This window comes from Xiphophorus couchianus, chromosome 1, assembly GCF_001444195.1.
Source record: "Xiphophorus couchianus chromosome 1, X_couchianus-1.0, whole genome shotgun sequence".
Classification (NCBI taxonomy): Eukaryota; Metazoa; Chordata; class Actinopteri; order Cyprinodontiformes; family Poeciliidae; genus Xiphophorus; species Xiphophorus couchianus.
In genome coordinates, this window is record NC_040228.1 from 20,862,758 (window position 1) to 20,885,673 (window position 22,916).

The 22,916-nt window shown below is 39.0% G+C and overlaps 3 protein-coding genes across 12 annotated transcripts in view; 2 read left to right on the forward strand and 1 right to left on the reverse strand.

Moving 5' to 3' along the window:
• LOC114149258 (IQ motif and SEC7 domain-containing protein 1-like) overlaps positions 1-9,400 on the forward strand; it is a 125,507-nt gene extending 116,107 nt beyond the window's left edge. For 7 of the 9 annotated variants that reach the window (XM_028024961.1, XM_028024970.1, XM_028024993.1 and 4 more), the window contains 2 exons: positions 2,791-2,840; positions 5,875-9,400. In XM_028024961.1, the coding sequence (XP_027880762.1) occupies positions 2,791-2,840; positions 5,875-6,393 (569 nt within the window). In that variant the 3' untranslated portion in view covers positions 6,394-9,400. Of the gene's footprint in view, positions 1-2,790; positions 2,841-3,241; positions 3,304-5,874 lie in introns of all 9 variants that reach the window. The other 2 variants (XM_028025011.1, XM_028025021.1) reach the window with 2 other exon arrangements.
• Positions 9,401-10,712: 1,312 nt separating this feature from the next.
• Positions 10,713-16,650, forward strand: gp9 (glycoprotein IX platelet). Its single transcript, XM_028025073.1, has 2 exons — positions 10,713-10,888; positions 13,548-16,650. The coding sequence occupies exon 2, from the start codon at positions 13,549-13,551 to the stop codon at positions 14,320-14,322; it is 774 nt and encodes a 257-aa protein (XP_027880874.1). The 5' UTR covers positions 10,713-10,888; position 13,548; the 3' UTR covers positions 14,323-16,650.
• Positions 16,527-22,450, reverse strand: LOC114149300 (haloacid dehalogenase-like hydrolase domain-containing 5). 2 transcript variants are annotated; one of them, XM_028025050.1, is made up of 8 exons: positions 22,166-22,450; positions 20,770-20,973; positions 20,574-20,686; positions 20,380-20,473; positions 20,220-20,253; positions 19,957-20,131; positions 19,655-19,843; positions 16,527-17,687 (listed from the first exon to the last, which is right to left on the reverse strand). In XM_028025050.1, exons 1-8 carry the CDS (start codon positions 22,283-22,285, stop codon positions 17,288-17,290), a joined length of 1,329 nt encoding a protein of 442 aa, XP_027880851.1. In that variant the 5' UTR covers positions 22,286-22,450; the 3' UTR covers positions 16,527-17,287. The 2 variants fall into 2 exon arrangements, with proteins under 2 accessions (XP_027880851.1, XP_027880861.1); XM_028025060.1 differs by having other exon boundaries at positions 22,105-22,450.
• Positions 22,451-22,916: the final 466 nt, after the last annotated feature.

Here is a 22,916-nt window from a genome sequence, read left to right on the forward strand (position 1 = left end):
TAGCAAAATGTTGTCACTGCACCATACATCGATTTTTAAAGTTCTCCTCGTTCCGAATTCATTAACTCACTTGGGATTGGATGATTTGGTCTAGAAGTTGGGTTTCTCGTTCAGGGTTTAGCAGGGGTCTCAAACTCCAGTCTTCGAGGGCCGAAGTCCTGCAACTTTTAGATGTGCCTCTGCTGCACCACACCTGAACAGAATAATTAGGTCATTAAGGCTCTGGAAAACTGATCTACACAAGGAGGATGTCATTAAGTCATTTCATTCCAGTGTTTTGTACCTGTGGCACATCTAAAAACTGCAGGACTGCAGCCCTAGAGGCCTGGAGTTTGAGACCCCTGGTTTACAGTGTCTTGCAAAGGTATTCATTTCCTTTGAACTTTAACCCATTTTGTCAGGTTACAACCAGAACTTTCAATATGTTTTGTTTGAATTCTATATGATAGACAAACACAAAGTTGTGCATAGTTGAAGCAGAAGAAAAATCTTGCATGGTTTTTCAATAATAAAGAAAATAAAATCTGCATTTGTGTTCAGCAGCCTTTACTCAAATAACCCCTATATAAAATCCAGTGAACCACTAATCCTCAGAAGTCACCTAATTAATAACTTGAGTTCAGCTGTGTGTAATTTAATCTCACATAAATCCAGCTGTTCTGTGAAGGTCTCAGATGTTCATTAGAGAGCAAACAGCATCATGAAGACCAAGGGACATACCAGACAGGGAAAAGGTTGTGGAAAAATTTAAAGCTGGGCTAAGTTGTAAAACAAGATCCCAACGTTTTAACATCACGCTGTGCCCTGTTCAGTTGAAAGTCTGAGCCATTTATCTAAGTCATTTATCTAAGCTTTTAGTAAAACAGCAACATTAATAAAGAAGACTCATGTTACTCTGGAGGAGCTGCAGAAACTCACAGGTCACCCCCAGGGCAATCTGTCAACGGGATAACTGTAGGTTGCAAGAAAACTGTTTGCAGCTTTCCATCATCCATGAAGGAAATCCAGCTAGAATGTGGAAGAAAAGAAGGTGCTGTGGTCAGATGAGTCTAAATTAAACTCATGCGTTAATGTGGACAAGTCAAGGTCTACATCTGAATTCAACTGAAGCTCTGTGTTTACTAAAGCTCCCCATCTAATCTCACTGAGCTTGGCCTGTTGTGCAAAGAAGAATTGACAAAAATATCACATTCTAGACATGAAAACTGATAGACACGCCCCAAAAGACCTGCACCTGTAATTGCAAAGTATTTACTCACTTAGGCTAAATATAAAAAAAAAAAAAAATATATATATATATATATATATATATATATATATATATATATAATTGTCTTAAACTTTATAGTTATGCACTACTTTGTGTTGGTGTATCCCATAAAATCCTAATACAATACATTGATGTTTGTTGTTGAAACCTCACAAAATGTGAGAAAGGTCAAAGGGTGCTCTTTCAACGCACTGTATTTAAAAGTGACGTGATTGACAAAAGGTTTAGCAGCTTTAGCAGCTTTTGAACATTTATTCCTGATCAATAAATAAACTGTTGGGCAGTTCTCAGTCGTTTTAATTTGATTAAATTTCTTTCTAAACATCTTCTCATTCTTATGATTGCTTATTTTTTGTTCCCAAGCATTTTTGCATTCCACAGTTTTTTTTTGTTTGTTTTTTTTTAATATCCAAAGACATTTAACACACGTTTTACTCAGAAATCCCATGCCGTCTCCTTTCACCTGTAAGCAAACTGCAATCTGAGCAGCAACGAGATGAAGATAGTCTTTGCATTGAGAATCACCCCATATCCACGTATGTCAGTGTGTATAACTGTGCCTTAGAATCAGGAATACATGTCATTCATTACAAATAACAGCTATGTGAAAGTTATCAGGTGATTAACCTGATAACACGATGAAATCCAGTTATGGGGTCTGCCTCACAGTTCTGAGCATGAGGTTTCTTGTTGTATCAATCGACCCTCAGGGGGGAAACTCCAGGTCAGGTAGTTCATAGTCGTCCCTTTTGCCCTCCTGTATTCCTATGTTTTTTTTGGGGGGTGGGGGGGTCTGTGCAGGATGTGGCATGTTAGTGGGGTCATTTTTGTTTGTTTTATTTTATTTTTTCATACTCCATTCCACATGTATTTTACTGTCCATACACATCAGGTATTTTCCTGTTTATGTGTAATTATTGGTCATATATCACTGGCTGTGTGGACCCTAAAGCTCCACCCTCAGACCTGGATGTGCCCACACACCGAATGTGCAGCAGCCACAGTTTTGCTTCTGATCTGTCTTCTGCTTTGTGACTCTCGCTGAGACTGGCTTTTATTTATTTATTTTTAATTTTTATTTTTGCCCTGCCTGACAACCTTAAGAATGAGTTCTTTCAATTTACTCAAGAAAAATTCTGTTGATATTTTGCTCCGCTAATTAACCTTTTGACGGGATTTAGAAATAACCCTGGGAGTTAGGATCTCCTGATATGAACTCAGTTTAGACTAAAACGTAATACAAAATCCGGCTAAAATTACGTACATTTTTTAAATCTAATTTGACTTGGAAGTAAAAAAAAAAACAAAGCTCCTCCCGCCCACCACCTCCCTCTCAGACCCGAACGCCCTTCTCTCCATCCCCCTCTATCTCTCGTATTTGGATCTTACTCACCGTCACAAGCCACTGCGCCGCCCCACCCCACCCACACCCTCTTTTGGTTTTGGGCGGCCGGAACGTCTGTAGTCGACCCAGGAAGTGCTGTCGATCTCTAATCTCTGGTATTGCATGTCTCGGGCAGGCAAGCGAGGGCGTCGCAGCAGTGCAGGATCACTAGACAGCAATATGGAAGTAAGTTGGAAGCAGCTGGTATCCGAGCTCCTCTCTCTCTGTGATGATGTGCACTGTGAAACACTCTATTTATTTTTTTGGTCTTATACTTCCTTTGCTTCATAGACTCCAGTCCATTTGTTTGGATCATTTATTTTTCTTGATGGGATGCCTTTATAACCTGCTTGCCTCAGTTAGTGTGCATGCATGGGTTGCTTGCCTCCCCTCTTGTTTTTTTTTTTTATTTGTTTTTTTGGTTGGTTTTTTGGAAGCCAGAGATCTCCTGTTTGGGTCATGTTATATGACCAATATACACTCTACCCTCAAACAAGCATCCCTCCCCCCTCCTCTCCCTGTCGCCTGTCTCTGTCTTTCATTCAGTCACATCCAAGCGGTTTTCATTTGGTTCTTCTCTTTGGCAGGGTGGTAGCTCTGAAAGACACTAGGAAACTCTTCATTTCCTGCAGCCCCTCTCCCTGTCTGGGTCTGTCTTTTATTTTTTCCTCTTATCCACAACTTTTCTTAGATGCTGTAAGGTTCAGCAAGGAGTGTAGCCTTCATAATAAGCCATGGGCTTCACACACATTAGAAAGATGTGGATTTCATCCATTCATTGTGCACTCATTCCATGTATTCATGAGTCAAAATGTAGAATCTTGGAAATTATATGGTGCAAATGCTGTTTGTTCAGCTTTAGACAAAGCATGGTAAAGAAAAACAAAAACTGCTTTTTTTTTTTGCACCCATGGAGTAGTTTTGGATCCAAAACAGGAGGCAGAGTGCCCAACCCTGTTGTGAAGTCTGCACACGAGTGCTCAGTTCCTTCTGCCATCTGACTTCTAGTTGAATGCTGATGTGTGAATGATAAGTTTGCCTGTCACACCCTCTGCATGTGGAAACTGTGCCTTCATTAATAATGCCAAGTTGCATGTGTGACTTGTTTTTTTTAGAGAGTTTGGCACAAAACAGAAATCTAGTTTTCCCAACTTCCTTCTCTTTTGAATATTTATCCTTGTCAAAGTATTTATCACAGATTTACTTTTTCAAGATGATTACCTGTATAACAGCAGAGCTTCTCTGAAAACGGGTTCCCTTTGTGTCATGAAAGCTGAACTATTCCTGCTGCTGCCTATCATGACATTTTTAGTTTTTCATTTGCATGCTATATAACATTTTGCTACTTCTTTATCTGAGGAAAGAAAACAGTAATTCAGAGCCTCGCAAAAGTGTTCATACCCCTTGAGCTTTTTCAAGTTTTCACGTGTTACAACCACATGCTTTTTTTGTAGTATTTGGGATTTCATGCGATGGACACAATGTTGCAACATGATCTTTTAAAACATTTTATAGATCAAAATATGAAATGTATGGAGTGATAAGTATCCCGTTTTTGCCTGGTACCCCTAAATCCTTAATAATTCACCCAGTAAGTAGTTTGCCAGTAGTTTACCTGTGTGTAATTTAGTCTCTGCATTAAAAGCGACTACCCTCTGAGGAGGTCTGTTAAAGAACATTAGTGAACAAATTGTCATGAAGACCACAAAACAAATCAGATGGAGACAAAGTGGTTGAAGTTTAAAGCAGAGTTAAGCTACAAAACAATATCTCAAGCTTTGAATGTCTAATGGAACGCTCTTCTAACATTTAAAAATGGAAAGGTTATGACAACTGCAAACTGCTATCGAGATAAGGAGGGCACGGAGAACATTCAATCTTGAGAGAAGCAGCCAACAGGCCTTTGTAACGCTGGAGGAGCTGCAGAGATAATCAACCTAGGTGGAATAATCTGTTGACAACTATTAGCATTGAACTGAACAAATTTGGTCTTAAAGGAAGAGTGACCTACAGAAAGTCAGGTCGAAAGAAATTCAGGAGGCATCCGAATCACCATTAGCTGCAGGCCATGTATGGGATACAGCAAATATGTGGGAGAAGTTATTCTGTTCAAACGATAACAAAACTGAACTTCTTGGCCAACATGGGAAACCAACACTGCACAGATCACCCCTGCAGTTCAACAAAATAAAGGCAGCATCATTATGGGAGGCTTTTCTTTGGTAGAGACAGGGAAGCTAGTCTGTGGGGATGGGAAAATGGGTAAACTTACATGCAAGAAAGTCCTGAGAAATAAGCTTTTCTCAAAAAAACATTGAGACGGCACACAAGGAAATGTTGTAGGTCAGGGTTGTCCGACGTCTGTCCTCAAATGCCAGCATCCTGCATGTTTTAATTCTCCCCTTTGGTGGTCGTACCTCCTCAGCATGTCATGCCTTATAGAGGCCTGGTAACGAGCAATCATTTGATCCAGAAGTGTTGAACCAGGGGCAGAACTAAAACATGTAGGATTCTGACCCTTCAGGACTGACTGCACATAATTGGTGTAGGTCAGCATATATTTATATGGCCTAGTCAGGGGTCCTCAAATCAAGTTCTTAAGGGCCGATAACCTACAACTTTTAGATATTCCTCGTCCAACTCACCTGGATCAAATGGCTGCATTACCTGCTCGGTAGGCAGTCAAGTTTTCAGTCTTGCTAATGACATCATTACTTGATTCAGGTGTGTCGAAGCAGAGACGTACATAAAAGTTGCAGGACACCGGCCCTTGAGGCCTGTTTTTGAGGACGCCTGGTGTAGTGCTAAATCAAATTGAGCAATTGCTTAAAAAAAGCAAACAAAAAAAAGACTTGAAGACAGATATTCATAGATTACGCCAAACTAATCTAACTGATCTTAAGGTGTTCTGCGAAGATGAATGAGCAAAGTAATTAATCTCTGGATGAGAAAAGCTAGTAGAGACACACCTCAAATGACTTATAGCTGTAGTTGCAGTGAAAGGAGGTTCAAAGTTTTCACTCAGAGTGACCGAATATAAATCCACACCACAACACTACATCATTTCCCTTTAGCTTCCCAATTATACCTTTGGTTTGTGGTTGTAATCTGATAAAAGGTAGAATTGTTCAAGGGATCTGAATAGTATTGCAGAGCACTATAGTTCTAGTAATGCTTCATAGCTATAGTTAATTTATTTGTTCACTTTTTCCTCTTCCAGGGGTCCATCATTAGCAGTCCGCACACACGTCGGAGACCTACAACAGCACGTGAGGGCTCCTCCCGCACCCATCCCTCCATCCCCAACTCGGCATCAACGTCCATACTTGGGTCGCTCTTCGGCAGCAAGCGGGGGAAGCCCTCGTCTCAGAGCCAGCCCCCTCTGCTGCCGCCCGGCCACCCCACCCTCATATCGCACAAGCCGCACCCAACCAACCTGCACCACACGGCCCAGGTGGTGCACACGGTGCAGGCCCAGCTACACGGCCCACATCCCCAGTACTGCCAGGTCCCGCAGAACCCCCCGCCTTACCACCACCACCACCACTACCACCCGCCTCCCCACACGCAGTACCACCAGCACCCAGCCTACTCCTCACACTCGCACCACCACTCGCAGCACGGCCACTACAGCCAGCACTCTCACCACGCCCAGCACTCTCACCACCACGGCCAGCAGGCGGGCCCAGCACACGGCGGGCACAAACCTAAACACAGTGGCATCAGCACCGTAGTGTGATGCTCCTCACGCGGAGACGGGAAGACAAAGGAGGAAACTTTATGAAGGAAGGACAATCGCTCACACCAAAGGGACTGACAGCATAACTCTATGGCCTGTCCACTGTGTTTCCGCTGCTGTGCTGGGAAGCAGTCACACCCAGACACCGCTTTCACTTCCAGGTCAAACTGATATGCAGGATAGAAAACGGATTCAAATCTTCCAATAGGGGCCTTCACTAGTTTGCCTGATTTGGGGCTTCTGCATGTGGAGGGTTTGGGTGGTCTGCACAGGAAGATGCTCTTTAATTTCCACAAGCTCCAACCTGCTGCTTTATCCCTGCATTTACTGCTCCTACCATTACATAATCAGGAGGAAGGATGCCCTACGATGAGAACATGTTTGACTGTTTTTTCACAATTTCAGAATTTCAGCTGTTCAGTCTTTGGTTTTTGCAAATCCTGCCATCATGTGAATGCTATTTGTTGTCGCCTCCTCTAGAGCTCATATATAATACAAAAAAAACGTAGATATAAGCATTTCACACTGTCAGCGGACAGCTAAACAACTCATAGTAGTTCTAGTGCTGTATTTACTGTACACGACAGCTATGCGTTTTGTGTCTTAGCTCTCATTAAATAAATGTGCCAATTATTAACGCATAATCTATTTAGTCGAGACTTCATGTACAGTATATTGTGTGTAAAGTAATTTGTAAGATTATACTTACAATTATTATCAGCAAAAATGGCTTCTATCAGTATTAAGCTGACTCCAGTGATGGGTTGTAGATCTGAAAAAGGAGCAAACTCCCATTCTGCCCAGGCCTGGTCCGGTCAAGGCCTACGTATGATCTGTTTTAAAGGGTTTTTTTTGCCTTTCTGGTGAATACAAAAAAACAAAAAAAACACCCAAAACAAAGCCCATAGATGGCAGCTGCTGTACATTTGACATCTAAAAACACAGTTTGAGCAGAGCTGAATTCCTGAAGGAGATGTTTCCCCTAAAAAAGCGCTCAGAATGAAGAATTTAGTGCAAAACTATATTTTTAAAAGGTAAAATTTCTGTTTCTGTTACAAATAGTCTGAAATAAAGTCAATATGCAGCAGCTGTTTTCTTTGCTTTCGAAATCAACTGAGAAAATATCCTGAAATCTTTGTTTTTGCCTTGTTGAGATTATTATTTTCATTCGCCAACTTGATTTTGGTGGATTTCTTTTTTTTTTGTTTTTCTATTAAATGTGCAATATCTTTGTACTGATTTTGTACATCAAGAGCAAGCAAGGTCTCCCCTCCTGTTTGAGCGTTTGTCATTTTGCGTCATTATTTATTTATTTTCTCTTTGACCCCATGTTTGCGTCGTTTTCTCTCTGTAAATTGTCCGCCTATCCTCGTGGTCTTATGAGGGGTACAGACTTGGAGCTCAGTGGAATGTCTTGTAAGGGTTTTGTTTGTTTTGCATGTAATGTTTTTGATGTGAGGCTATCCTCTGCACATTGTATAACAAATCAGTGTTACCATGGTAAGTTTAAGTGCAATCATGCAGGCTGTACTTGAGGGTGAAAGTCTGTCGTCTTGTTGTCCAGGATGAGATTCAGGTGAAAAAAAGAAACTTTTTCTTTGTTCTTTTAAAAAGACGTAAAAGTACCTAGACACTTCAGAGTGGAAAGAAGAATGTGTGTATATATTTTAATAAAAAGGAAACTGAAATATTTCGCTGGACAAGCACATATAAAAGGACAGTTCAATTTTTTTCAGGAATTGCAGTTATAACCTACACAAATGCAAGCTAAACAGAAGAACTGGGTATATGTAAAGATTATCTTTCTATATTCTACAAATAAGAGTCTATTCTAGTGTGTAAATTAGTGACAGTAAGCTGTTTGTCCCAATATTCAGGTTATAAAATGTATTTTAATATTCATGAAGAAATCCACAGAAGTTGGGCTCACACATTATCTTATTTTTGTTTTTCCTTTAGACGACAGACATATCACACGCGGGACATTAATGATACGCTGAATGTGTCTTTTTCTGATAATTTCATATCTTTGCTATAATTCTGAAATTTTTGGAAATGGTGTGAAACTGATGCAACTGTTTATTTTGGTGTGTTGTCGTGCTTTAATTGTTTGAGGTTTTTTTGTTTAGATTTTTTTTTTTTTCAAAAGTACCCCAACAATGCACTGCATGGATCTGATGCATCATGCGTCGTATTCACTGTGAGCTGACGGGGAAGAGATCAGCCTATGACATGTTGGACTTCTTTTCTTCTTCTTTTTTTTTTTTTTTTGGTTTTGAATAAGTTGGAACTTTACGATGGTGGCGTGTCCTTGTCGTTCCATGTTTTTTGCCTGGTAGTCATTGAAGCTCAGCATGCATTTCATCTACAAAGCCATTTTGTAAATTACAAACATGGAAGAAAAAGAAGAAAAAAAGAAAACATTGCACTTCCTCGCTGAGGGCTTACATTGTGTAAATAGAGGAATCTGTTGTGCAAGCTGATGAACTGCTTGATTAGAAAGTTCAGCTTTCTGAAGACTGTAAAGGGACCAAAACTGGGGTAAGAGGAGATGTACATAATGTCTATACTTCCAGTGCTCTACTCTGACATCTGCAGTTGAGAGCAGGATGTGCATGTCGCCTCCTGAAAGGATTGGAGCAGTGCTGATTGAACCGATCGACTCTCTCTTCCTCCAGCAGTTGTGAACTGAGATTTGCTGTGGAAATCAAAACCAGACTGTTATAGGAAGTGTGCTGCCATCAATTACATGCAGTTTTCCTTTCATACATACAAATACATACAAACACATGCACGCACACACAAACAAATGTACACACAACCGGCTGCGAGCTGTTTGATCTGACGAGTGACATGTTTTGAAGAAAGGAAACGACAGGAATGGCCTCATTTAAATGTGCATTCTGTTTGTACAGTGAATAGTGAGTCAGTAAGACCCCAGTTATTGTAAAACTTCAACTGTGACAATGTTGAGAACGCAAAATAAACAAATATATGACTTATGGTACATTGGCTGTGTTTCTCCGTTGGTCAATTTTGCCATTCAGGGTGGAAATTAATGGACTTTGTTGTAGCTTGCTGTAAAACAAAGAATGAGTTGGGAAACAGATATTTACACAAATGGTGAAAGTAAAACCTTTTGCTTTTCTCTACATCTGAAGATAATATTTGACTTCACTTTTCCAGTTTGCAGTTAGAATGATCCAAATTATTTCTTGTTGCTAAATGCCAGAATAATGACAGATAAAAAAATATATATTATTATTATTCCGGTGCATGAGTTTGGTTACAATTTTGTAGTATTTGGTAGAATTGTCTTTCAGGTTGTATGACTTGTCTTGCATCAAATGCTTTTGACAGTTTTTCCATTCCTCCTGACTAGGCAGGTGTGACTGATTCAAGTGTGTACACTTCAGTCCATTTTTTAGATCAGCATCTTGTTCAGACTCCCCCTCCCGTGTTTAAACTTCATATACAGAAACTTCTGCAGGCCCGTATGTAATGGATAGTGAAAAACACATTTGACAAATTAGACCAATTATACCTACTCATTTTATTAAAGATTATAGTATGCCTCTTCTTTATGTACAGTAATAAAACAAGATATGAATCTTTGCTTTTAATATCCTGTCCTGATATCGTTCTTTAAAGATTGAATTTGAAATCTATAAAAAAACGATTCTGCATGCAATATATTGGTTATGTCCTTGGTAAAAATGTTTCAAAGAGAAGGGACACAACCAGGTTAGAAAATTCAAATCCCCTCAGCTAAAGTGAGATGTTTAGTGGATTGGTACTCAAATGTTTGTGACATTTGACGATTTTCATCAAAAGAATAGTCACATTTAATTTCATTTCCAATATTGCTTCAGTTTTGATCTGGAGTAGAAAAGATTCAGGAACTTTAATTTCCACAACAGGGGAGCATTAGCATTAAACATCACTTTCTACATTTCCACTAGAGGGCATCTGTTAAATTTAAATCAAGAAAAATTGGGACCCTGCACTGTTACGCCACCTACAGGTCAGAAGTATGACTGCAGCATTTCTTTGGTGGAAGTGTATAATCTTACTTTTCTAAACTACTTAACTGAAACGTATCTTTAAGCTCAGATGGTGTAGGCTTTAGCACATAAAACCTACACCATTTGTACTTTTCCATTATCCCCATCCTCAAGCCATGCAGTGAATGGTTACAGTGCATCCACTGCTTGGTTGTTTGGAAAGCCTCAGCTAACATATTCATAGATAACTCTTATCACTTCAAAGCAGATGGATTTCCTTCATGTCATGTGAACTATAACTGTGCGGTGCTACTGGTGCATTCCTCACCCTGACGCCGTTCAATTTATATCTCTGTGCTCACTACGCATCAGTTAGGAGGGGGAAATGTTTCAGAAGATCTTCCTAATGCTCAAACTGGACAATAGCAGACAGTTCATAAGGATGACAGACAGCAGCAGAAGAAATCTTGAGATTGGCCTGACACAGAAAGGTTTGTTTTTTTTTATTTCTGAAGTCAAACTACTGTTACATTTTTTTTCACTTGTTGTGTTTAGTGATATTTATTGAGAGTTATAGGCCTAGCTCTTTTTGGTCTTGACAGTGTCAGTCAAAAAAATTTAAATAAACTCGTCATCTGCATGAATTTCCTAGAAATTTTAATATGTCCATTTTTCATCTGAATCATTTTTGAGGGGGGGTGGAAATATGATTTTAAAAAAGGGGACTTTATTGTTTCCACACAGGGTCAAAATTATGCATACACTCCACTAACATTTGTTGCAGATAAACATAAATTGTAGTCATCAAAAGGATTCTGGCAAAATTCATAATTCTGGCTGAATATCCATCCATCCATCCATTTTCTGGTCACCCTTGTCCCTAATGGGGTCGGGAGGGTTGCTGGTGCCTATCTCCAGCTACGTTCCGGGCGAGAGGCGGGGTACACCCTGGACAGGTCGCCAGTCTGTCGCAGGGCATTCTGGCTGAATATGTAACTTGTATTCCTTTGCAATTGGTAAAATCAGTTAGAAGTGGATGGTGTCCCAGCATACAAGTTGATCCCACTTTAAAGCACATTCCAGAAGTTTTTGTATTACTACATTTCAGACCAGGGACATTTCATCTGTCCTGAAAACCAGTTTTGATGCAGGTTTGGGATGATTGCCATTTTGGAACACATAGTGATGAGAACATTTTTACTATTCAGCTGTTCGTTTGAGAAGAGTCACTTATCTACCTTTAGATAAGTGAATACTATTTTGCTGTTTTCTGGCCAATCACCAATCTTTAAAAAGCCTCACCTGCCAATTTTGATTTTGATTGATAATTAGTTTTTATAACTGATACACCAAGGTGTTATAAGATCACAATATGCCTCCAGTATTCCAATCTTCTTTAATTGAAAAAAAAAAACAACGTTTAACACTACTCATGAACTAATACAAAATTGTTTTTGCTGCACACAGTAGTGCTTTCATATATAAAATATAAATGAAAAGTTTGCACATGACCTGGTGGCCAGGTCTGTCAGTCAGTCCTCTCTCACAGCAGAGCAAAAAAGGACAGTGGCTGATTTTCAGAGCTTTGTGAAGGTAGATAAGATTAGTGGATGAGATTGATTTCACATGCAGTATGGGCCGATCATCGATCACTCAGAATTAAGAAAACCTGGGTTGCTCAATCAGTGAACTCATACAGTCAAATCGGCTCACCATGATGCATTTTTTAGGCCATAAAAAGTCATTTTGATTCCTCCAAACAGTTCAATCTTTGGACATATTTAGAAAACATCTGGCTTTATAATGTGGGCAATAGATTGCAATCTTGCTGGAAGACATCATTTTTGGAACAGGTGCTTCCTGCCTGGTCAGCTCTGTCTTAATCCTATAAATGCTGCACATTCTTCACTGCAGACTGTAGTTCTGGTATTGAAGCATCTTTCGGTTTATGACAGACTTGAACCTGAAGTGGTTCTTGTTTTCGATTTCCTTGGTTTTGATTTTAATTTCTTTTTATTTAATTTCCCTCTGGGATCAATAAAGTCTTTTTGAATTGAATTTGAACTGATTTTTGAAAAATTGTCATAAATATTACTTCATTGGAGTGTGACAGTTTGAGTCAGTTTGAGTGAACTTTGACACAATGGCACAAGGACCTAAAAACATACTTCACAAGTATTTTTTTAATGACCCAAAGATCCCATCTTCAACTTTGTCAGTTTCCTGGACCAAATCATTGAACATTATGATCCTCTTCATTTTTCATCCCATAGATAATTCTTCAAGTTTGCACTTCTATGTTTAACTTTTTGTTGAGTACATGTAGCCACTAACAGAGCCATACCTACAATTAACTTTTCTTTAACATAGAAAGTACTTCTGGACTAGTGCTTTTGTGTTTAGTTTAGGTTCTGTGTTTCTTTAGATAACTGTTTACCAACTGACAAAATATATCTACTACCTTTGATTGTGTGGTTTTATTATTAGCCTTGACCTGCACTGTATGCAATTGGCCACAAATTTGACTCTATGTTTTGACTAGATAACAAATTGCAGTTATCTGAACTAAATTTGTTCAGCGAAATTTGGAGCTAATTTATTGCTGTACATGTATAAATTGAGCCTATCCAGGTGCCCTTAGCTGATATCTCTTACAATTTGGTGCAACATAAATGTGATGAATTACACGAAAGTGATAGAAGAGAGTTCAAAGTTGGAGATGGAGTGTCACTCTGACCTGATTTCTTTTTAAAAAATTATTTAAATGTTTGTGTCGGGAAACCAGCTGGTGTAAACAAGTTCAACTATTTCTAACCTTAAGAATGGTCAAATATCCAGCCAGAATTACATGCAGATCTTGCTGACAGCTACAAAAAATGTACTTAGCTATAAATCTTAAGGGACATTACACTAAATATTAACTGCAGTATATGTACATAATATGTGGGTATAGTTTTGTCTCTAAAGATTTTTATTTTTTGCATATGTTAAACACCCAAATTAAAAATGTAATTCATGCTCAAGATGTGTATGTAAACCTCTGACTACAAATGCACCTTATGAGCTGAACTGTACAAAACCTTTTATATTGAGTTGTAATAATTACTATTATTATTATTATTATTATTATGCCTTTACTTGTTCCTACAGGATGCTGCTCCACAGTGTGACCTTAGCTGTTTATCTTCTCCTGACCTCATCAAGTGCCCAGACAACTGTCCAGTCCTGTGTGTTTTCAGAGCTCCAGCCATCTGGGTTGAGAGTCAACTGCAGCTCTTTAAATCTCATGGAGTTGCCTCATCTGCCTTCAGAGACCACAGAACTGTTTGTGCAAGACAACCAGCTTACCTCAGTGCCACCAGGAAAGTTTGACCAGTTGACTAACCTTAGAAAGGTGTCCCTGTCTCTGAACCCGTTCCGCTGTGACTGTAGCATCCAGTACCTGAGGTACTGGATGCTGAAGAACAGGGCTGTTGTCTCAGAGGAGCCTTTATGTTCCAGTCCAGTCTCTGTAGCTCAGAAAGCCATCACTGACCTAAGTGATACCTACTTCTCCTACTGCACCTTTCCACGTTTACATCAAATAAGCACCTCAGGCTGTGTTTATGTCTCTTACAACACCATTGCATCGGTGATGCTGTGCTGCATTATTATTCTGCTTTTGTGGAGCTTAATACTTGCCAGAAAATCTACTTTCACCATATACGTGGAAGAGCGACATTCAGGATTTCAGGCGGACTCTCTGCGCTCACTGAAACCCAAACACAGGAGGAGGCTGCACACAGAACTGTCAGGGCTCAGCGCCGACTCTGGTTCTGTCATTTTGTCAGAGGACTTGGAGAGGCCTCTTATCAACACGGAGTTACTTTCACAAGTGCTAGAAACATTACAGAAGAAGCACAATATAAAGATAAAGGCCACTTAACAGACTTTTATTCATACTTTAGCAGAACTACAAATAAGTAAGAAGTGAGGCTGTGAGTGTTTGCAAAGACTCTAGATGGGTTTTTATGATTTGTTTCCATTCTAAACGGCACCAGCCTATTTATCAGAAACTTCACCTCTGTGAGTTTTATTTAATTTGTTTTTATATTTTACGAACTAATTTTGCTTAAATAAATGTGAAAATTTGCTTTTGAATTTTTCTTCAGTTTCTTACAATCAATTCCAATTTGCCTTCTGCTATCAATACTGAACTATTTACCTTCCATAAACATCCTAATGTAGGGATACTTACTATTATTTTTCACAATTTATTATGATCACCTGTTTTCTTTTTCTCTAATAGCTCTTAAGGTTTTCATTGAACAATGACTTTTTTCTTACTACTCTTCCACAAAAGCCTGATTTGTGTAGAACATGATTATTAACTGCCTTGTTCTCAGAGTCTCCTCCAACTTTACCTAAAACCTTCTTACTTCTTTAAATAACATTCTCTGTTGTGTCTATCAATCTAAGTGGGAAACCATATCTGGGTAGGTCCCAAATAACACCTATTTCCAGATAGATTCAATAATGCTTCAATCAATTCAAAGCTTGGTGTAATGTCTGTAATGTTCCTTCAGCTCCATGATGCTGTTTGTTCACTGATGTTCTCTAACTCTGAGACCTTCACTAAGCAAATGCAATTATACTGAGGTTAAATTGCACACAAATGGAGACACTTTACTGTTTTTGGTAACTTCTGAATCTCCTAAATAAAGTAGATTTTATTTAGGAGTTTAACAGTAAAAAGGTTAAATACTTTGTTACATTTATTAGAGTTTTATTTATTTAAAAAATAATCTGTTTTTTCCCTTTCTACATCAAAAATTTGAGTTTTGTAAGACAAAAGGGAAGGTCAGTGAAGCCTACTAGCCTGTGCCTGGACATAGCTTGTTTTCTTCATTGGATGGACTGATTTGGCTTAGCTCATAAGCTATGTTGACTGGTAAACATTAACGTAAATCAATGGAGCACCAAGTGAGGGAATCCTAATCAAGTTCGACAGTACAGACAATTCATCAAAGGAAACACCAACCATTGTTTGTTGTTTTTTGCAACTGTTTCATTTCTGTGTGTGCATGGGCTTAAGCTGGATTTAAACCAAAGTCAGTCAAATAATTATGTTGGTTTCTCACGCTACTGCCTTGAAGGTCACAGCTTGCAAAATCTGTTCCTCCTAGTGGTCAGTATTTATTACATAACACAGAATGAGCTGAAACTAAAGATTTTAGAATGACTAAAAAAAAAACAAAAAAAAACATTTAAGTACAGACATTAACATGTCAAAGAATTGTAATTCTTAAAGGGGGCTGGGTATTATGTAAAAACAACTTTTTTAGCTTTACATCATGTTATGATGTTGTTCCCTCATCAAAAACATACCAGGTGTGACGCTTTGACTCTTTCATGCATGTTTTAGATATTCTCTGCCATGTTTAAAAGAATGGCCGCCTCTTAAAGAGACAGAGGCCCAATTTCAAGACATCAAATTGTGAAGTACATTTTTTTTAAGTTATGTTTGGTATATACAGCATTTTTATAACAACTGAAGTTGGAATAGTTACTTGATTGTGCTATAAAATTGCTCTAAACAATTGCCTAAATTTTGTATATCGATTGAACAGACACTGTTTCCCTTCTATTGTATCCACAAGTCAAATACAGTTAACCTAATTTTAATGCTGTAATACATAGCTGAAATTTAAAAAAAATGTCACGTCACTTTTGACAAAAGAAATTGTCAAATCCATCTATACTTGCTTATTATGGCAGAGTTGGGCAGGGTAGTGGGGAGCTGGTGCCTATCAATGGGCAAGAGATGGTAAACACTCTTGCTAGGGTCATGGTCACTCACAGACACTGAGTGTGCATGCATGGTTGTTTGAACTCTGACTCAAGGACAATTTACAGAAACTAACAGTAATGTACCTGGAGAGAACCCATGCATGGGGAAAACAGGCAAACTCCTTGCAGAATACCCCGACCTCGGACTCCATCATGGGTCCTTCTTGCTGCAAGACATGCTAACTATTTCGCCACTATTCAGCCCATGTTATCCAATCTAATACATAATCAAAAGAACATGTTTATTTGCTCTTTTTAAGAATTTGCTAATAATGTGTCAGAGGAAAAATACACACTAAGTTCACCTTGCAATTATTCTTTATATTCTTTTCCAAGGTAAGGTAATTACAGCAAAAATGAGTTGGTAAAGGCTTTACGTGCGACTTAATTGATGTGCTGTTAGCTTTTGTCTCTGGAATAAAAATCTGAGAGCATAAAACAGAAGTTGGACACTAAACAATACACGTTATGGCAGGACAACTGTAACTTTTAACAAAAGTCAAGAATCTGTGCAAATATTGGTTATGGCTCTCATAGCAACACAAAACGTGGATCGACAATACAATTTAAGGAACAATATTGCACATCAAACATCTGGAATTACAGTAAGACTATTCCTCTTGTGTTCATGCATAGATCTTTAACGGTAAACTGAGTAAACATAGGTCTAAAAAGGGAGTAAAGAAAGTCAAATTTTCTTGCAATACACTCTCCTAAAACACTGGTAAAATCTTGTACTCTAGAACAGCTGATCATCTAAAAACTAACCATGGTCAAATAAGGCAGCTATAACACGTTTCCAAACGAAAAACACACTGTTAAAGACGATACCGAAACCAAATGGTGGTCACAGTTAAATGATTCATATTCTCTTAAACCTGTCTTTAAGTTGATCTTTAGAAGATGATCTATATTATGTTAATGCCCTGACTGTCAGTTCATTACTCAAAGTCCACAGTGATGCCCTTCCAACAGCTTCTTGCATTAAGTGGTGCGTTCCCAGCTTAATGCTGTACCACTCGTGTGCTCGTATGGCACAGAACCTTTCGGGACTCGAATCACTAACGAGGCACAAACTTTTCCTGCTGGAAGATGAGGTCCACAGCTTCTGCCACGTCCTGCACAATGTAGTTTGGCTCCACCAGCGCGGGGTCAAACCTGAAGTCCCGGTGACCGTGGAACACGGTCTCTTTGATGCAGCGACTTGCGTCGGACAGCACCTCTGCATTGGGATTGTAGACCCCCGTGCAAACTAGGATGGACTTACAGGAGGTGGCAGAGGGCAGAGCAAGCTCACTTTCCCACATGCTGTCGAACTCCTCCTCCCCCCCGGGCATGGCGGTGCTGGACCCGGTGGCAGCCACCACCTGGGCAACAGCTTTGGGGTTCTTAATAGAGGCTCTCTCCTCCAGGAAGCGACTGTACATATTGGCTCCGTATATATCAGTCATGAGGTTATCACTGGAAAGGAGGGAAATTAAAATAAATAAAAATGCCACAACAGGTTTGTCTTCTATTGATCTGTTTAACTATGATAGTAATGAAAAATAGGGAACAGATACAGAATCATACTACCTTGCAGATGTATTGATACCCTCTGAATGTTTTTTTTTAACCTTTTATCTTGTTATAGCCCCAGACTTCAGTGTGTTTTATTGGGATTTTATATGATAGACCAACACCTAGAAGGACGTCACAGTAACATGAAAGGAAAAGGATATACAGAGGGGTGACCCTGAGTTGTATTTGTTATTCAACCTTTTAAGAAATAAGAACATTGTTAGTTATATATAAGAGGATATGATGCCCACTGATGAGGTGTATAAAACAAATTCACTTTGGAACAGAAATACTGTTAATACAGTCACCGTCCAGAACTGGGTTCCACTCAGCACATCTTAAGGATGACACTGAATGAAACAAAGAATGGCGTGTGTGTTTTATCTATCCCTGATTCTATGCTCTGGGTAAGAGATGCTGACCTGTCTTTATCAGCTTTATATGTATGTGACTGTCGCCAGCCTTATATTTTATGGTTATGTAAGCATGCAGCACTGTGTGGTTAAAGCATATGAAAGTGATAGAGGAAGGACAAGGAATTATACATCCATAAGGATGGTGTGGCATTTATTTGTATTTAGCGTCCGTGAGTCAACACTTTGTAGACCCTACTTACACTGCAGACGTATGTCTCCACCAGCTCTACTGCAGCAGAAATTCAAATATTAGCTCATTCTAATACATGTTTCAATATTCCATGTTTGTGTTCAGGGTGATGTGCAGTGTTAGGTTTCCACTACTCTCAGACCAAAAGGTTCAGTTTCGGTCTGATTTGACTAGAGCTCCTTCTTCCATTCATTCACTTTGTCTCCTTTATCAATTGTGGCAAACTAGACGTTTTATTACTTTCTTTCACCCACTCTTTATATAATGCAGAATTAATAGTCAGCGTTCTTGCATATCAGTTAAGGTGCCCATGTTTAGATAGATTTGCAGGTGTCCCATACCCCATTATTATTTTTGGATGATGGATTAAGCAGCACTTGTCCAAATGTTCAAAGGTTGGGGCATTGTTTAATAACTTAGTCCTTCTTTAAACTTATCCATAATATTTCCCTCGCCTATCTGCTGTGTTCTTTGCTCTTCCCAAAGCTGTGTGTTCACTAATGTTCTCTAACAATCCTCTGAGGCCTTCACGCAACACATGAATTTCTAATGTGATTAAATTACACAAAGGTGAACTTTATTTGCCAATTAGGCAACCTCTAAAGCCGACTGGTTGAACTAGTTGAACATATTTAGAATTATGCGTATGAGTAAAACGGGAATACAATAAAGTTATTATATGCATTACTTTGTGTAGGTCTATCCAATAAAATCCCAATGAAATTAAATGATGTTGTTAAGCCCGTCGCAATAAGTCAATTAATTGCTTGATAAATTAAAACGAGCTCAATAATTTAAATTTGCAGGAATTGTTTGTTTTTCTTGTCTCTCTCTTTTTCCTCCTTACTGGATGACAAAAGGTTTGAGTCCGATGCTTTGGTCTCAACTATCCCCCTTTGTGAAGGGCAATTTTGTTTACGGAGACTTTAGTATTCATTTTATTTGTCATTTAAATTGTTTGTTTACTTATTTTATACATTTAAAATGTCTTCCAGTTCCAGAAATAAATGTTTGTTGGAAATTAAGGTTTATTGTTTATGGTAAAGTGGTCTTAAAACAATACTATCAAATTAACAAGCTACGAGTTAAACTGAAACATTAGTTGTAGTACTTAAAACAGGCTTAATTATTTTTCTCCATTTATTCTGTCAGTAAATTATTTTCGTACCATTTCAGTCAGTAGTCTTTGGCTTTCTTTCTATTTTTTGATTACTTAGGTGGGAACTGTCATTAGGATTGCCTGTAGAGATAAAAGGCCTCACCCTATAGCATAAAGGGAAGTGATGGGAAGTTTCCATTGCCTCTGCATGGCCTGGCTTCTGATGAGATACTCCGCAAAATGGTAGGTCAGCTCGCTGGGCTTTCCCATGAGTGCGTCGTACTTCAGGTCTTTGCCAGTTATCTTTTTATAAATGTTCTCCAGGCACACAAGGAACGTTCCATGGCCAAACCTGAAAAATAAAAATAATAGTAATTTAAAAAAAAAAAACAATATTTGATTTGTTAGCTGTAAACATTAACAAAAAACACCCTGTGTCAACATCAGTCTTTACAAGAAGATTACCTTGGAGAGTTTGCCTCTGCCATCCACATCAGGTCCATGTTGCAGGCCAACAGGGGGAGGTGAGGTACTGCATGGGTTTGGTGAGGACTGTTGAGGTTACCGTGGGTCAATAAAATATCAATTATCAGCTGCAGGTTTGTCTCCCATCGGATTGGCTCCCCGAACAAAACCACAGCTGCACATAAGGTTAAATCAATGAATACAACATCTGAGATGGCAAAAATATAACACTGAGAAGGAAATGCAAGAACATTTGTTCATACCTTCAACTGTAGGAAGGCTGACAACAGGAGTGGACTGAAACAAAAGAAAATAATCTCAATGCATTTTGTTTTATATGATAAAACATATTTATTATACAATTAAGATATGGGGTTTTCTATGCAAAACATCTAATTTTCAGCAAATATTGCAATATCTCACCGGCAGTTTGGGACGTCTGTTGTGATCCACCATGTCCAGCAAGGGGTATGACTCCCTCACCATATCAATACTGACAACATTCTTAAAGCCAACACTAAATACAGGAATTTAACAGAGAATTAGTTTAACCTTTAGGTCTTGCTTAAAAAATAAAAATTAAGAAGCAACTCAAAAAGGGTAGAATTTATTAATACTTTTTAGCAATTTCCAGGACAGGCCCCTGTCCCGACACCAGGACACATTTATCATGGAATTTCTTAAACATCCTCAAGGGACTATGGGACATGATGACTTGGTCTTCTGTAATCTGACAGTAGAGCAAGTAATGTTAGCAGAAACATCAGGGTAAACCAGATCAATCAAAAGGACAGAGTATGTTTTGTAACTCACAGGCACTCCCAGGATGTGAGAGATCTGGTCTGCTTTTGTTTGTCGGAGGCAGTTCCCTGCATTAGTGACAAAAACAACTGGCACCACAAACCTTCCCTGAGAGTCGACCAACTTCTCAACAGCTAATTTGGCTGCAGGGATTAGCATCCGTCCTCGGACGAGCACGCCATCAATGTCGAACAGCAGCCCAAATCTTGGCTGTGGCTGAAGGGGAAAAAAGAGAAACTGTTGCATGATGTAAACTGCAATAAATACGTAGGAAAATTATTGAGAAGTTGTGTAAAATTTGGTTTTAAAAGCTTGATCCAATGAAGATCAATGAAAAATCACAAAGATTACCCCTGCTAGGTAACTTTTTTTTATTACCAACTCAATCTGCACTCTGCCTCCTACTTCCACTCAAGGGTTGGTATTTCTTAGTATGATGTTTAAGAATTCAGTAATCATTCAACAATTAGACATTACTTTTCATTTATCTCAATTATACTGTATATTGCCTTATTAGGCCACAAATGGTCTGCATAATGTCTATATTTGGTTTCCACTGCTGTTCTTTACAACAGTTTAGTGATTCAGTTAAGTAGGACATGCAGTAATAATAAGGGCCAGTTACATTTGACAGAATACTATGGCAATACAGCAGTACACTGGGGGATTATAAAACTGACAGGCTCTAATTTTGTCTCTCAGGATAATTGTGCCAATCAACAAATAATTTTTAAAAACTAAATTAGTATTTTATACAGTCATACAGAAAATTATAATTTAAATATTCTGTAGATGTCTTATGGAATAAAATATGTTTATTTATGTGACCAAGTTTAAAAAGTATACCTAGATGTCAAGTAAAAAAAAAACGTATATTTTGTGCTAAAGGTAATAAAGGAGTTTAAATTATTTTAAATGTGCTATTAAACGTTCATCTGAAACTTTGAAATGAGAAAGCTTGAGTTTGATCCTACAACAAATCTGGAGTTTTGAGTTATGTGTTCTCTCTGAGAAGAGACCTTGGGAGCCCCCTGCGGGTCTGGGTGGCAAACAGCAGCAGCTTAGTTTGCTTGTACCTTTGGCCGGGTCTGACTATTACTGCATCACAAGTCATTCAAAGATTTTCCAATCATGTTTATAGCACATCAGAATGTGCCTTCCTATCATTTGAGGCAGAATTTCCTGGAAACAAACAATATATATACCGTATATATATAAACAATTGTCAGGACCCTCCTCTTACTTCATTGTCAGCGCATCCAGGGTTCACAAAGTTCCATGAAACATTTTACACCAACGCCTATTCGTTAGATTGAAACAAATCGCCGAAACTACTTGAAAGCCCACCCTGAGTTCAACAGCGTTATTGTTCTCCTGAGCCGAGGAGGAGCAACAGCTCGGACCGTACCTTGTTCACAGACTGAGTTCCGCAAAGCCCGCACCGAGAACCGACAATCCCAGCCTTGCGCCTGGCTTGACGGTTACTCACGGTGTGCAGGCCCCGGAATAACGGCAGGAGTCCCCTCATCTCCTTTGCTTACCCCTGAGGGGGTTCGAAAACAAACAAATAAAAAAAAAAAAACGGCGTGTATATAAATAAATGAAAACGACCCCCCCAACATGAAGCTGGAGCCGGCTCACACCGGCCGCGCTGGCTGGCTGCTCGGCTTGTTTTTTTCTTTAAAATGTGACTGGAGCAGAGACGGTGACGCAGAGCGAAGAGGAGGAGGGTCTCTATGCGCTGCATCTGCACCGCAACCCCCGCTGCCATTTTAGACACCCGAGGTGGAGCCTGCCAGCTCTTATTCGGACAAGCAGCGGATTTCATTCATCAAAACCAGTTTGAGATCGTCATATGTTCTGCATGTAATTAACGGGGAGTTGTCCTCATGTCCTAAATTCGCAAAGGAATCCCCCACATTAAGCGCAGTTGCTCAAAAATGATATCGCTACATATTAAACTGGAAACATGGTTACTCTATGAATACAGTATTGCAAATACTTACGGGAGAACTACATAAAACTGTCACATTGTACCTCTGACAATGCATTTTGCTTAAAAAGTTTATATGGAAAGCAACAGCACTTAATGACGTTGCTTCTTTAACTTTACCAATAGATATCAAGCTGAATATTGCTGCATTTTATTGAGAATGTCC

Excerpts from the sequence above, each read along its gene's own strand:
- LOC114149300 (XM_028025050.1), bottom strand. The coding sequence starts at position 22,285 with ATGAGGGGACTCCTGCCGTTATTCCGGGGCCTGCACACCGTGAGTAAC. Across the intron at positions 20,474-20,573 it reads GTCCTGGAAATTGCTAAAAA|TGTTGGCTTTAAGAATGTTG; the intron begins GTATTAATAAAT and ends TCCTGTATTTAG. Across the intron at positions 19,844-19,956 it reads GCAGAGGCAAACTCTCCAAG|GTTTGGCCATGGAACGTTCC; the intron begins GTAATCTTCTTG and ends TTTATTTTTCAG.
- gp9 (XM_028025073.1), top strand. The coding sequence starts at position 13,549 with ATGCTGCTCCACAGTGTGACCTTAGCTGTTTATCTTCTCCTGACCTCA.